Source organism: Streptopelia decaocto (genome assembly GCF_964273445.1).
Source record: "Streptopelia decaocto genome assembly, chromosome: 4".
Classification (NCBI taxonomy): domain Eukaryota; kingdom Metazoa; phylum Chordata; class Aves; order Columbiformes; family Columbidae; genus Streptopelia; species Streptopelia decaocto.
Window position 1 is genome coordinate 54039911 of NC_138658.1, and position 14610 is coordinate 54054520.

The window sequence follows — 14610 nt, forward strand, 5'->3', positions numbered from 1 at the left end:
TCGTGTTGAGAATAGTAAAGATCACTGCTGTCAACTGGGGGACTTGGGCTTGAATTTTCTCTTCTGTATATTGCTTTGTGAATTGAATTGGCTAAAATGCCAGTTTCTTTTATCTAAATGTTTATCTTTAGGCATTCTTGTTTTAACTGCTGAACTGATTTTCTCCCTTACAGATGTATCTCTGTTTTATTTTTCTCTCTCTGAACCTGCTCTCCCAGGAATAGTCAGGATCCCTCTTTGTGCTTGTTATATCCTGTTTAGAGAGTGCTCAGTGCTAGAAAGTTCCAGCTGATGCCTAAACCACTCTTGTTGTTGTCATATATTGAGAAAAGGCAAAACAAACCAAAAAATCCCTCTATCTAGTACATAACAAAAATTAAAGATGACACATAACATCATCTAAACTTAGGAAGTGATAAAGAAGCTTTTGTATGAAAAGAAATATGGGGGCTTAAATTAGACATGACTGGAAAATGATTTTTTTTTAATAATACTGTCAATTTAAGTTCAGTTATAAACCAGATGTTTGGAACATTCTGTGTTTCATATGTTGAGGGGAGTGTCTGAAATATCTCTGTTTTGAGAAAAGTAAAACCAGCCTTCAGTTAGGGGCATGCAAATGAGACAGCCTCTGTTTCTGTTCCTCTCAAGTCTTTGCACTTCATTCTTTCTGTGTCTAATGTTCATTTTAGGGATTTTCTTGCAGTTTGCTTCTTAGCCTTTGCACATTTTGAGGCTTTTAAAAGATTTCACCAAAAAGTGCTTTTATCACTAATTGAGAGTTTGCCCAGTGATGTTTGTTTCTGTGCTGTCATATTAATCTAATCATTTGGCAATGATATCTGTAGGGTTTTGTATACTTTGGTGATAGGGTTTCATTTGTGTAACTGTCAGTAAAAATTTAAGACATGACACAAGACTCTTTGAAGTCCTTGGTAATCTTTTGTTGGTTGATTGACTGTGTGGAAAGTTTGGGTGCAGAATGACTAAATGGCAGTCAAACCTTCTTTCTCTTTTTCGTTGCTGGGAAGCACATTTCCTGGCTATTACAGAAGAGTCCTAAAAGGAAAGGTGGAGTTTTTGTTTAGCAGTATGTGGGCAGCATTGTTTATGCCTTTTTCTTCCTGCTTTTAAATTGAAAAATCTATTTTGTATGCTGAGCTGTTGTCTGATTTCTGTGTTCCTTGAAATGGCTGGATTTCTTTGAGATGATTTTGACTGTACTGGAAGGAGAGTATGTTTAAGTGCAGAAATATGGGGGATGTACAACAGCTCACAGAATCTCTGACTAAAAGGGAAAAGGTAAAAAATGGTGTTAAAGTGTTTCTGCTAAAGCATCCATAAGCTATGAGCAGTAGTAGTTTACAAATAACTGGTAAGCTTATTCAGTAAACCTTTTGTAAATACAATGTTCTAATATTTTCCCCTGGTGTAATATTGAGAACTTCTTCAGAATATGCAAGTCTGCAAAGCTGACCGGTTAATGAATCCTATAAAGTAATAAAATACATGTAGCTTTGTACGTCACATTTTATGTGAAGGTAGTGCTGTTGAATTTGATGTAGCATTAATTAAGAAGAGGGTTTAAATTTCTGTGACCTAGATTTTGTGTTTATCATCTTCCCTATGTAAGAAGGGATGACATTCTTTTCAAACCTCTCTAAATGAGAAGTAATGTGTGAACACAAGTAACAAATTTTATGCATTTTTATGTCAGTACTCAATCTATTGAGATTTGAGCAATGCTGTTGCAGATGCTAAATACTATGTATTATGCAACTCAGCCTTTTTTCAAATAACTTCTAAATGCCTGTAATGTTTTCTTAGGATCTGAGTTGATGTCTTCTGTTTCATTATAAGAACTTAAATTCCATGTACCAGAAATAATAGAATACTCTTTGTGTTTAGATGAAGAAGATGACTTTGTCAATAAAAGAATTTCCCTAAAACCGAAGGAGAATGGGACATCAGCGATCAGTTGTCCAGGAACAGCTACAGTGAAAAAAGAGGATGTAAAACCTCAAGCTAAAAACAAGCCATTAACTCCAGTGAAACAGACTCCCACCTCAGCACTTGATTACTTTGGGACAAGTAGCGTCCGACGATCGGAAAATAAACTGGTAGCAAGTAAAAGGAAAGAAGTGAGTACTGATGATGTTCTTTTGGATGCTCATGTGTCTGACAGCAGATCAAAATGGCCAGTTTAATGACGGCAAGTGGCACTTAACTGCTTGTCCTACTTAATGTTAATTTTTAATAACCCCCTCAAGTATAAATTGAGTTCTGATGATATGTGCAGGAATATCAAGTCCTCAAATACCATTTTAGGGTAGCATTTCCATGTTTGAGAAGATGGCACAAAGTTGAAAGTAGTGTTTTCTCTCTTGTGTCTTCTGAAGTGACTTTTCTTAAAATTAAGTAGTTTTCTGGGATTAGTGAGTGGATGGCATAGCTTATAGTTGAGGGGGAGGGCAGGAGGGAGAGGAAGGAGTTGTGTGTTGTGTGGGATTTTTTTTTTTTTTTTGTCCAAGCTTTATGGGACACTATATTCATGGAATAACAAAGCACCAAATAAATGATGGAGGAAATTAAAACCTCATAATTTAGTTGTGGATTTCTCTTTGAAGCTGGCCAACTGCGATTGCTTCAGAGATGCTCAGCATTGCTTGAAGAAATGAGATACTTACAGCTTGGTTTTGTTTTGAATAGTAAATTTTCTTGAAAACAGCCTTGTTTAACAGTGTTTAGGTTAGAAAGCTAGGAATAAAATGCTGCATGTATCATTTCCAGTTCTTTCCTAGAAGTGTACAAAATGAATCCATACAGATTTAGTTATTATAAGTTACAAACTACTGGGGAAACTGAACTGTTGTGTTTTTTTTTTTTTTTTTTTTTAATACAGCTTTCACAAAGCAGAGACAGCACCGCAGATGATGAGGCCATTGCTAGGCAACTGCAGCTTGAAGAAGATTCAGAGGTAAAAGGTCTATAAATTTGCTGGTTTATGCCAAGAGCAGATTGTTTAGCTTAAAATTGTTTTTCCTTAGGAAATTAAGATGAACTTTCTACATATGCTGTAAATAAGTGTTAATAAAATTAATCTGTATACTTAACTCTTGCACATATGTACATAGTCACACAGTTATTTTTATGGGCATTATTTCAGTTATAGAAACAACATCTCACTTTTCAGTCTTTCTCTTCCTGTGCCGTTGGTATGTCTATAATAATCTTGCTGTTCACACAGAATGCACTTTCTGCTTCCTTGTGTTTTGGGTTTTTTTTTTTTTTTTTTAGTGTGTTGTGGTTTGTTTTGTGTGTGTTGTGGGTGGTTTGTTTATTTTTTTTCCTCTCCCCTGGAGTGAAAAATTAAAAGCCACAGCCGTCCATGATTGGTTGACTTGTTGTCTGAGTTTTGTTGTGCTTGAGAGAAATGTGAATGATCCTTACGTGTGTGGCTTAAACTTTTCCACTTAAATCAGCACTAATATGAGGGAAAGGTCTACTTGTCATACATACCTGCTTTGGGGAAAATCAATTCATTTCCCTTATACTGATAATACTGAGTGTCATTTGAAATAGGTAGATCGTACATACAAAACTTAGTTTTACCCTTGACCTCTACAGAGGTGTGATGGAATTGACTTGAATCTATTAGAAAGTTAAATAACCTGGCAGGAAAAAGGAGATGTTGTCTTTCTTCTGAACTGATCTTATAGATAATTCTTTCATTGTCTATAAGTATTGTCAAAGGAATGTACTTTAATTTGGATGTATCTCTGCCTCAGTCTGGTTTGTCTTTGGTAATTGCTGCCCTTCTACTTTTGCACTGTACACAGGGAAGATAGATGGATGTCATCATTATGGGCATGTGAAAAATAATGTCTGTGGCATATTGGTTTTATAAAGTCTTCTGTTTGAATCTTTTAGCATGACATATTGCATTTCAATACAATTATGAAAGGATTTTTGTTGTTGTTTTGTCAAAACAATGGTCAATCTTGATTGGCAACAATTTTTCTTTCCCCTCTCTTCCCCTGCTTTTTTGTTTTCTTTCAGCTGGAGAGACAGCTGCATGAAGATGAAGAATTTGCTAAAACTTTGGCCATGTTGGATGAAACACCGCAGAAGAAAAAGGTTGAATTATTTTTAAACTTTAGTTTTTAGAAATTGCATTGCTGGGAGTGTTCTTATTTAGACACCTAACCTTTGTTTTGAGACTTCCACACAAATGCAGTAAAAGCAGCAAAAAAAGTTTTTGCATGAAAATGATATACTTTTCATAATTTTCTTCTGGATTTTCCTAACTCAGTAGGTATAGTGTCCTTCCTCATCAGACACAGTCATATCTTTGTGCTGTTTCTGTTGAAATGGGACTTTAAGCTCTAGTTCTAATTGAGTGATGTGTGTTGCTGAAGAGTCATGCTTTAGATCAGCTGTAGCTCTACTGGTTCAGGAAGAGAATACTCTCCTTGCTCTGAGAGAAGGGGCAGGCAGGGATCTTGAGAGTTTTGGGACTAACCCTAGCAGAGGGAGTCTTCCCAGTTCTTGTAGATTGTGGTGTAAGGCACAGTAAAATACTCTGAGTTGTACACCAAGGCTCTTGGAATTTAGGATTGCTGATATGAATATAGCAAGTGTTAGTACTTCTACGCTAATCAGTAAATCAGTCTGGGTCAAAATTGACTAACCTGGAAGTCTGTCTGGCCTTGGACTTAAAGACTGAATATATACATGGCTGAGTGCAGTGTTTGCTCACCTGCCTGCCTTTGACAGGGACTATATTTTGACTTGTGGTAGATGGTAGATCAGCTTTGGTAGATGTCATTCAGTCTGCACCTAATACCAGGAAGGCTTGGAGGTCTGGACTGGACTCAATGGTAGCTCAGGATGTGCTTCTCTCACATTGGCATCGTTTGTTTATTTAGGCTCGGAAAGATTCAGGAGGAGAGCAATCAGTGTCAAGCATCAAGAGCAGTCCTAAAGTGGCAGAAGGATATAAGCAGTCGGAAAGAGGTAGGACATGGAATACAGAAAACATTTCACCAATATATAATATTAATGGGATACATTCTGAATGTGCTGTCTTCCCTCTGCCTCCTTTGAAGTGAAAACAACAAACTCAGCAGTCGAAGCAATGAATTACACTGCAAAGCAGCAAACGGAATCTGATCATTTAAAAGGGTCTCGATTATCCCCACAGTCATCTGGTGGTAAAATAGTAAGAGAGTTGCCAGATAAGACCTTACCTTTGAAACCTAGCTCTAAGCTTGTGTCTCTGAAACAAAAAGAAGAGATTGCTGAAAAGGAAAGAGCTGCTCAAACTTCAGTATCAAGAGAAAAAACTGCTTCAGGGAAACAACAGAAGACAACACCAAAGAAGGAGAAAATTTCTCCCAAGAAGGCTGAGGTAGGAACTATCAAAATTATTTTAGTCCTCTTAGTGGAGTTTGCAGGAAAAGAGTTTTCATTTATTATTGTTTGTGTCACTTGTAACTTAGTACTTTTTAATTTGAAGGTATAAAATATCTGAATTCGATGCTTAAATAAGTTGTGATTGGGAGGGAGACCCTTTTTGAGGATGAGTTTTAAATAGCTTACTGATTAGAAAGCTTAAATGTCTCTTAAAGTAGACATACTACAAAGTAGACTTTAAGTGTAGATCTCTTCTATACTTGATCATAGTTCTGGAATAAAATAGGATGTGAATTTAAACAACAGTTTATCAATTAAGTTAGCATGTATGTGTGGAATACAGAGGGATCTACAGAAACTTGACAATAAACAATGGGCAAGTATTTTTTTAAGCTCTCAGGTGAGTTTTTGAAGTCTTTGAAAAAGAACAACAAAAAATACCTCAAAGCATAAGCACCAAAACCAGAACAAGCTTCACTGTTGCATGTCAATAGGTTAAAAACAAGCATTAGAGCTTTTCCTTTGGTGCATAAAAAGTCTTAAACTGTCATGCTTGAGTATATTTTGTTGTTTTTATGTCTATAATATGTGTGTTATTTTTTTTTCCCTCCTGCCCAAGTCTGTAAGTCCTGAGGACTCTGAGAAGAAGCGAAACAATTATCAAGCCTACCGAAGCTTTCTTAATCGTGAGGGTCCAAAAGCACTGGGTTCCAAAGAGATACCTCAGGTAAGCTTGGCTGCAGCAGAATTCTGTGTGTAGAAATGGAGCATGTCATAGACTTACTGTTGCAAGTGATCTAACAAGTATCAACTGTACTATGGAAAAACTGGTATTTGTTTTCAAATAGCAAGTATGCACTGGAAAAAGTTGAATTGTAATGCAAAGTAGTGACTAAATGGAAGGGCCTGTACTAATAAATTCAGTACTTGGTTTATGAAGTCATAATGATGAAAAACAGTTTCTGGTCTTAAAGTTGAAGGTTGTGTCACTCATTTGACTGACATGCTATACCAGAAGCACAGAGTTATCAGTGTGATTGGTCAAGTGAACCATGTGTGAAGTTCTGTTTGGTAGCTATTCCTTTTAATGGGTTTTGAACTTTTAGATCTCTTAGCTAGGTAGCGTAGGCTGATTTTTTTTTTTAATGTTCCATAGAGTACTTGACAGGGTAGGGGGTTAAAAAGTTTAGGGTGAAACAGGTATTTGGTAGAATTGCATCAGTTGATGGCATTTCCTGCAATGCTCTGGTCCTCAGGGAGCTGAAAATTGCTTGGAAGGCCTGACATTCGTAATTACTGGCGTCCTGGAGTGTATTGAAAGAGATGAGGCCAAGTCCCTGATTGAACGTTACGGAGGAAAAGTAACTGGCAATGTCAGCAAGAAGACAAACTATCTGGTTATGGGGCGAGACTGTGGCCAATCCAAGTGTGAGAAGGTGAGTGTTCCTGAGCCTGGGCAAAACTGAATTGTTCATGTCTAACTGCATTGATTTTCAGTATCTCTGCCAAAAGGAGAAAGTACTACAAATAAACTGCTTGTTCAAAAGGAAAAGTTGACTGATGATTTAGGGCTTTGTTTTGTTTTCATTTTATATATATATATATGTGTGTGCTTACATATATATAAACCTCTTGTTGTTGTGTTCCTGAACCTAGTATCTACTGGAAAGCACTTTGAAGTGACTTATGTAACTCTGTACTGTATTTGACTTTTTAATTCTTTCTTCGGCTCCAGGCATCGACTTTAGGGACGAAAATTATTGATGAGGATGGCCTGTTTGATCTTATTCGAACTATGCCAGGCAAAAAGTCCAAGTATGAGCTGGCAGCTGAAACAGAGGTTTGTTTACAATAAATTTAGGGGTTGGTTGTGTGTGGTGGTGCGTTTTGTTTTGTTTTTCTTAATGTTTAGTTTCTTTTTAATTGAGATGAGTTTTGGTCTTCTCTTCCAATAACAATACCCTACAATTGTCAGTTCGACCTTCTAGGTTAAAAGTATTGAAAACGAAAATTTTATATTTGTGTTTTAGACTTCTACTTGGGAGCTGTAGCATTTTTTCCCCCCCCCACCTTTGTTATACTCTATTACTCTGAATTTTAGGTATCCGACTGAGGGGGTAATTGTATCTCCTTAGATGATTTCAGTTTTAAACGTTGAGGTAATTTTTTCAGGGAATACTGTTAAAACAGTAACAGGTTTTTTTTAATGCACATTTAAATTGAGTCTGTAGTTGTTGATAAAATGCTAATAAAATTCCATTAGCTCTAGCATGTTGTGCACTGAGTATAGATCTAGTTTTGGTACTTCTGGTGTGGCTAGACATGAACTGTTGCATGCAAAGATATTGGTGTCCTAAGGAGAAGCAACTCTAAGCTTACAAGCCAATTATTTTCACTTCCTTTGAATTGTTTTGGGTTGAATACTTTCTGGAATTGTGGGGTTTTTTTGGGTGGGTTGTGTTTTTGGCGGGGTGAATTAGGGGGGGCGTGTGTGTGTATGGGGTGTGAGCTCTTTTGTTTTCTTTTTATTATTAAATAACTGTACTTCTTTTAAAAAAGTGTGTGCTTGAGAGGAGCATCCCTGATTTAGAAACAGGGTTATTCCCTGTGCTTCCACCTTTTAGGCATGTGTTCCTAGGGTTAACTTTTTTTGGTGTTGGAGCTTGGCAGTGTTGTTTTGTGAGAACTGTGCTTCAGTTTCAAGGGTGTCTGATGGCCCATCTGTTCCAACCTGACAGTCATCAGTTTGCATTATTTTATTAACGATGTGTAAGGCTCTTGAGATGACCAGAACATTTCCTGCCTCTTTCGTGGGTTGTGCTATGGAACCATGTGGCATCGTGTTAACAATGGTTTATTTTTCAGAGAGGAATATTTCTTTATCTGTTCTTGAAGGCTTTTTATCAATACATAAGCTTTGTTACTTTTTAAGCATTTCTGCACATGTGTTCAAAGACAACTTTTTTATTTACTGAATGTTTGTGCTTTGATTTTTTTGGGGGTTTGGGGGGAGAGTATTTCCCTTTAACTTTCTTACCTTTATTTTCCTAAGGGAAAGAAAGCAGAGTCGAGACCTAAAAGGACACCACAGAAAGCTGAAGCTGGAAAAAGGAATTTGAGCCCCTTCAAAAGCGAAGCTGATAATAAAAAACATAAGTCTACTCCTGAAAAAAGAGATGCTGTCAAACCTGTTAAGAAGGAAGCTGTTCGAAAGCTTATGGACTTTAAACGGCAAACTGTAGAGAAGAAAGAAGCCCCGGAACCTCAGGGGAACTTGGTTTCTGAGATTAAGGAAGATGGAACAGAGAAATTGCTATGGGTAGATAAATACAAGCCTGTAACTCTCAAGGCAATAATTGGACAGCAGGGTGAGCAAAGCTGTGCCAATAAACTGCTCCGGTGGCTCCGAAACTGGCACAGGAATGCCCTGGGAGATGGACAAGGTGACCAGCGCAGTTAACTTCTCTCTTGTTCTGCCATGCCAATCACACTGCTTGGTTCCCTTGACTAATAAGGGACTTTGAGATAGTGGAGCAACTCTAGAACAGGCATGAGGCCGAAGTCAGATGCATTTTTTTGTAGCAGCGGTTGAGCCTGAGTGTGTGTGGGTATTTGGTTGGTTTTAAGGAATTGTTCACTTACCACCGCCTTCCTCACTGCCCCTTTTCCTGCCGCCCCCCAGGCCAGAAAAACTGTGTCTGAGGATATTTTTTAAAACCTTGTGATATTTTTTAAAATGTGGTTACTTGTTTGGTGTTTTTGGTTGTAGTATTTGTTGGGTTTTTTTTGGTTTTGTTTTTTCCAAAAGAAACCAGAACAACCTATCAGTAATGTATATAAAAATGGCCTCATATTCAGCCTAGTGAATTCTTCCTCTACCAAGCGAAACATTGGCCAGTGTTAACCTGTTGGTACACATGGTGAAAATGCAGGCCAGCATCATGCATGGGGAAGAGATGGATCAATAAGGTCCTGGTTCTGCCTGACGAGCAGCACCTGTCATATGTAGTGTGTCGTCCTGTGGACAGTTTTTTCTGTGATTAAAACAGTACTTAAGCTTTACTGCTGTTCTAGTGGGTAGTGAGGTTTTTCCGTGTGGTGTGTGTAGCGTTTTGGTTTGTTTTTTTTCTTGCAGTGTGGTTGTGAGAAAATTGCAGAAATAGTTGGTTTACATAAATAGTGCTTTTGGTATTTTCAGTTTAGAATCACTGCAAGTCTTAAACTAAGATAGTTTAAACAGCTTTTCCCCAAATGGCTAGGATGCAGATGTGTATGTATTTTTCCTATTAATCCTGAAGTGAGGAAAAACTCCAGTGATGCTTGATGTCTTTAAAGATTTACATGAAGTATGCAGTTTGTTTTGTAATACATACCTAGGTAAAACCTGGAATCTTCTTTTATAGCAAGGACCAACAAAACTGCGGGCAAAGATGATGGTACTGGTTTTAAAGCAGCGTTACTTTCTGGTCCACCTGGAGTTGGTAAAACTACTACAGCCTCTTTGGTTTGTAAGGTGAGTTCCAGCACCATTTGTTACACGTTGATGCTGTATCTGGAAAGAGATTGTAGCATGGAGGGTGTTGGTCTCTTCTCCCAAGTAGCAAGTGATAGGACAAGAGGAAATGGCCTCAAGTTGTGCCGGGGAGGCTGAGATTGGATATTAGGAAAAAAATTTTCACGGAAAGGGTTGTCAGGTGTTGGAAGTGGTTGAGTTGCCATCCATGAACGTGTTTAAAAAGTGTTTAGATGAGGTTCTTAGGAACGTGGTTTAGTGCAAGAGTTTGGTTATGGTTGGACTCGATGATTCTGAGGGTCTCTTCCAACCAAAATGATTCTGTGATTCTATGGGTGCAGGTGGGTACCCCCTCGGTTATCAGGGTCTGCTGGCCAATCCCACCTGCTCTGAACAGGGTTACAGGGGAGAATATGTGGATGTTTGAGACCTTGATCAGGTCTTGAGCAAGAATATAGCAGTGGGTGTCTGTGTTTCTTTCTGTCATGTTGAGAGGAAGTATATTGCAGTATGTTCAGCAATTGGAAATTATTTTCAAAAATCATGACTGTTTAACACTAGTTCAAGAAGTCAGAGAACATTTGCACTAAATTTAGTAGGAGTTGAATTCTGGCAAGCTTTTGAAAGCTTCTATGACAGGCTTGGTCACAGTTTTTAATATATCTAAGAAATATATTTTTCCCAGGCTCATTTGAAATTCAAATATCACTTTAGTCTGAGAGAAGTTGGCAGGACTATGCGTCCATTTCTAAATCTGAACTTAGAAATTAGTTTTTCCGAACTTACCTGAAAGTGTTCCACTAACTGTGTCACGAGAGTCAGCTGGGAACTTTGTGCTGTTGTATCAAGTTACAGATTATTTTTGTTCTTCTTTGACTTGCAAGAACTTTCCTAGAATGTGATACCAGCAGCTTGGAAGAGTTGAGAGCTGTTGTCAGGAAGCTGATCTTTGTGCTGGGAAGGAATGACTACTTATCTCAGTATTGAGTGGCACAGAGTAACTCCCAGTCCCGTCCCATTCCCCCTGCCTTAGAGCTTTGCACTAACAAGCTGGTGCTGCAGCCAAACCCAGACCTGCAGAAAAGCTGATGTGCTGACTTGGATTCATTTCTGCACTGGCATCATGTTGTCTGCTTCTGATTTCCAACCAAGCTTGCTCACAGCTGCTTCAGGTTTCTGCAGAGCATTTCACTGTGTTCCACAGGAGAAGCCAAAAAACCCAGGTTGTTGAAGCTGTGAGAGCAAAGCTGCGCATGGCTCCCTCCTGTGCCCTGTTGCCGTGGGGGAGCCTGCTGGGCAAGGAGCAGCTGGGTTAAATTCAGGGACTGACATGCAGCCCAGCCCTGTTCTGAAGTGTTAGGACTGCTGGGGGAGCTGCGTGTTTCCTAACTTAAATACTTCAATGCTTCTCTTTCCTTCAGCTTTCAGAGGGATGTGGCATGCTTCTTGTCCTAACTCTCTGTGCATGAGACTTTGATATGCAGCTGGAAATACCATGGAGCTTAGCCAGCCTTGGCTCATAGTTCTGTTTCCATCCCTGGTGGCAGTTCAGTTAATCCTTCAGAAATAAATCTGTGCTACTTACCTTTTTTTGTTGGTTTTAGATTTTTCTTTTAATTTTATTTTTCTTTCCTTGTCTTCTGCCTGCCCTCCAGTTCTCTTTTTTTTTTGCTCCGTGTCTGGCTATAAATATTTCTGGAGTGTGAGAGAAAAGGAGTGGAAGGGGAGAAAAGGAATCAAAGCTACAAATTCTGTGTGAAAGTGGTATTGTAAGAGCTGTTTTCTGGAACTCTGAAACCCATTTCTAATTCTGAGTACTTATGTGCTCTTTCACTGATCTGTATTCTCACTTTTTGTGTGTTTGGACTAGGAGCTGGGCTATAGCTATGTGGAGCTGAATGCCAGTGACACTCGCAGTAAGAACAGTCTCAAGGAAGTAGTTGCTGAATCACTTGACAACACCAGCATCAAAGACTTCTGTTATGGTATGTCTGTTGTTTGAATGAGGATTTTTGTTGTGTTAAGAGTCTGGTTACAGGAGGGATGGAGTTTCCTTGTTACACAACAGTATTAAGATTTTAACTTGCTAATCAGATGGAGGGATCCGGCTCCATTAGAGATGGCTTAATTTAGTAAGCTGGTTTATTTCATCTTCAATTCTTAGAACTAAATCCTGCTCTTAGTAGAATCAGTTGTTAATCTGCACAAAAACTACTCAAGAACTCTGCAGTTACTCCTCTGTTGCGTGGGACTTGTTTCTCAAAGATGATATGAGGCTGTAGTCAGTTTTGTTCTGTGAACATAGATTCATGTGATCAAGTGGCAGAGCAAGAGGTTCACCATCCCCTCAGTTGTCTAGGATGGGCTTACCTAACCTCTAAAGCATTGGGTAAAACTCTGAGCAAGACCCTGTTTTATTCCCATCTCATCTTCTTGTCCATATTCATTTTCAGGCACATCCTCATCAGTTAGCGGGAAACATGTATTGATCATGGATGAAGTGGATGGTATGGCAGGCAATGAAGACAGAGGAGGGATTCAGGTGAAACTGCTATAGTTATTAGCTGATGCCATCGCCAAGAGTGCATACCATGTACAGCACAGAATACTTAAACCACTCTGTTGTCCTCAGCCCATGCTCCATAGAAAGCCTCTGTAGAGTACAGTTTATCTGACCTATTTCAGAAGTCTGTCTTAGTGTAAAGAAGAACTATGCATTGGTAGAGGGGGAAAAATATACATCTGTAAAAGAAACCTGGAGTGATGAGCTCAGGTGTGTGCACTTTAGGTGCTTATTCCTGGACAGATGAACTTATCTTCAGTGACATGTACCTGCAGTGGGAGGTTTGTAATCTGACTGGGACCGTTGCTCTCTTTAACGGGCAGTAATACTGAATAAGTAATATGGTATAGGCAGTGTTATTCTTCGTTCTCCTTAGCAAGTGCAGTTTTAGCTTCTGAAGATTTTTCTGTGGTTGCATGCAATACTATTGGCAATAAAGCATGTACAGATCTTTAGCTCAGATGTAATTGTTTGCATGCAGGAATATGAAACTGAACTGCATTTCAGTTTCATTAGAGCAGGCAAAGTTTGTTCTGGTCAGTCTAATGTTGCTGAAGCATCAGCGAGCTCTTTGGACAGGGAAGAGCTGATCTTACTTGTGCTGCGTCGTTGGCAGGATGCAGTCAGAAAGATGTGTGCCCTCTGGGCACGGGCCAGGTCACACTGGCCTTTGGACAAATGAATCAGCTCTGATATTAACTGCTTAATGAAGAATGGTCTAAACAGGGTTGCTGGAAGTGGACTGTGGAAGTGGGTAGACAGCAGATTTATTGCAGCTGAATAGAAGAGCCAGTGGAGCCAGGGGCCAGCCTTTCACTGGGTGGAAACATGATTACAGTAGGCAGTTTTATGGACTTGCATCTGCTAAGGGTTTGATTTAAAGCAGGGACTAATGCTGCTTTGTATGATACTTAATTTTTCCTTATTCTCAGAGTTATCTGATGCAATTGTTGTCATGTATTTAAATCGCAGGAATTGATTGGTTTGATTAAACACACAAAAATACCCATCATCTGTATGTGTAATGATCGCAACCATCCTAAAATGCGTTCCTTGGTCCACTACTGTTTGGATCTTCGTTTTCAGAGACCTCGTCTAGAACAGATTAAGGTAAAGAGGCTGTGGCTGTATGAGCTGTGCTGAATTACCATCAGTAACTTCTGTCTTCATGGGGCAGAATTCATACAGAATGGGAAACACCACTTAAAACTTAGTGGATCACCTCAGTGAGTAACTCTGCTTTTGAAAATGGATTGTTTGAGTTTTTCTTCCCAAAGAATGAAGTATCTCAAAGCCTTTCAGATTTAGAAATCCATTTTAAATATATCCAAAGATTTTTATTTTTGTGCTTTTTTTGTTACAGCAATGACAAGGGATTACTTATATGGGAGAAAATTGGAATTATACATCCTTTAAAAAATAGAAAAATAACACTTTCATAGACACGTCACTGTGTTCTGTAGGGGGAAGAATTCACGAGAATTCTCCAGTGACAGTTTCTCAATTGTGTGTATTACAGGGCGCTATGATGTCTATTGCATTTAAAGAAGGTTTAAAAATTCCACCACCTGCTATGCAAGAGATAATCCTGGCAGCAAATCAGGACATCAGACAGGTCAGTGCCAATTCAGCATCACTGTCCACTCAGAAAGCATGTCACTTACAAGTTCTTGAATTCAATGTAGTATTTGAACAGTATTATTATTTTTATATAGAGAGATCAGGTTGTTCCAGTTCTTCCATTTTAAATGCTGTTTTGCTACCAAATTGTCAATTTTCTTCTTTAGGTTTTACATAATCTTAATATGTGGTGTGCAAAAGATAAATCGTTGACTTACGATGAGGCTAAAACGGATGCCAGCAAAGCCAAAAAAGACATCAAACTGGTAAGTGTGAAATGCTGGATTGGCTTTTGCTGTCATGTTGCCATACAATCACTGGGCTTTACAAGCCCAGTGCAGGGAGCTGTCAAACTTGCCACAAATAGAGAGCAGTAAATCCAGGACTGACTATATATCTGTGATTCTGTGATATATTTTGATGTACCAGTCTCTTATGTAAGATGCGATTATGAAGCTCATACTTCTCATCCTGAGTCCTGTAATTCCCTTAATATCAG

The 14610-nt window shown here is 38.7% G+C and overlaps 1 protein-coding gene across 1 annotated transcript in view; it reads left to right on the top strand.

Annotated features, from left to right (window-relative positions):
* RFC1 (replication factor C subunit 1) overlaps positions 1-14610 on the top strand; it is a 39449-nt gene that overhangs the window by 17558 nt on the left and 7281 nt on the right. Inside the window, exons 5-19 of the mRNA XM_082050315.1 lie at positions 1909-2141; positions 2903-2977; positions 4060-4137; positions 4929-5016; positions 5109-5410; positions 6035-6142; positions 6672-6851; positions 7151-7255; positions 8468-8858; positions 9819-9928; positions 11799-11913; positions 12382-12470; positions 13464-13601; positions 14011-14106; positions 14279-14377. Coding sequence (XP_081906441.1) covers positions 1909-2141; positions 2903-2977; positions 4060-4137; positions 4929-5016; positions 5109-5410; positions 6035-6142; positions 6672-6851; positions 7151-7255; positions 8468-8858; positions 9819-9928; positions 11799-11913; positions 12382-12470; positions 13464-13601; positions 14011-14106; positions 14279-14377 — 2207 coding nt within the window. The remainder of the gene's footprint in view (positions 1-1908; positions 2142-2902; positions 2978-4059; positions 4138-4928; positions 5017-5108; positions 5411-6034; positions 6143-6671; positions 6852-7150; positions 7256-8467; positions 8859-9818; positions 9929-11798; positions 11914-12381; positions 12471-13463; positions 13602-14010; positions 14107-14278; positions 14378-14610) is intronic.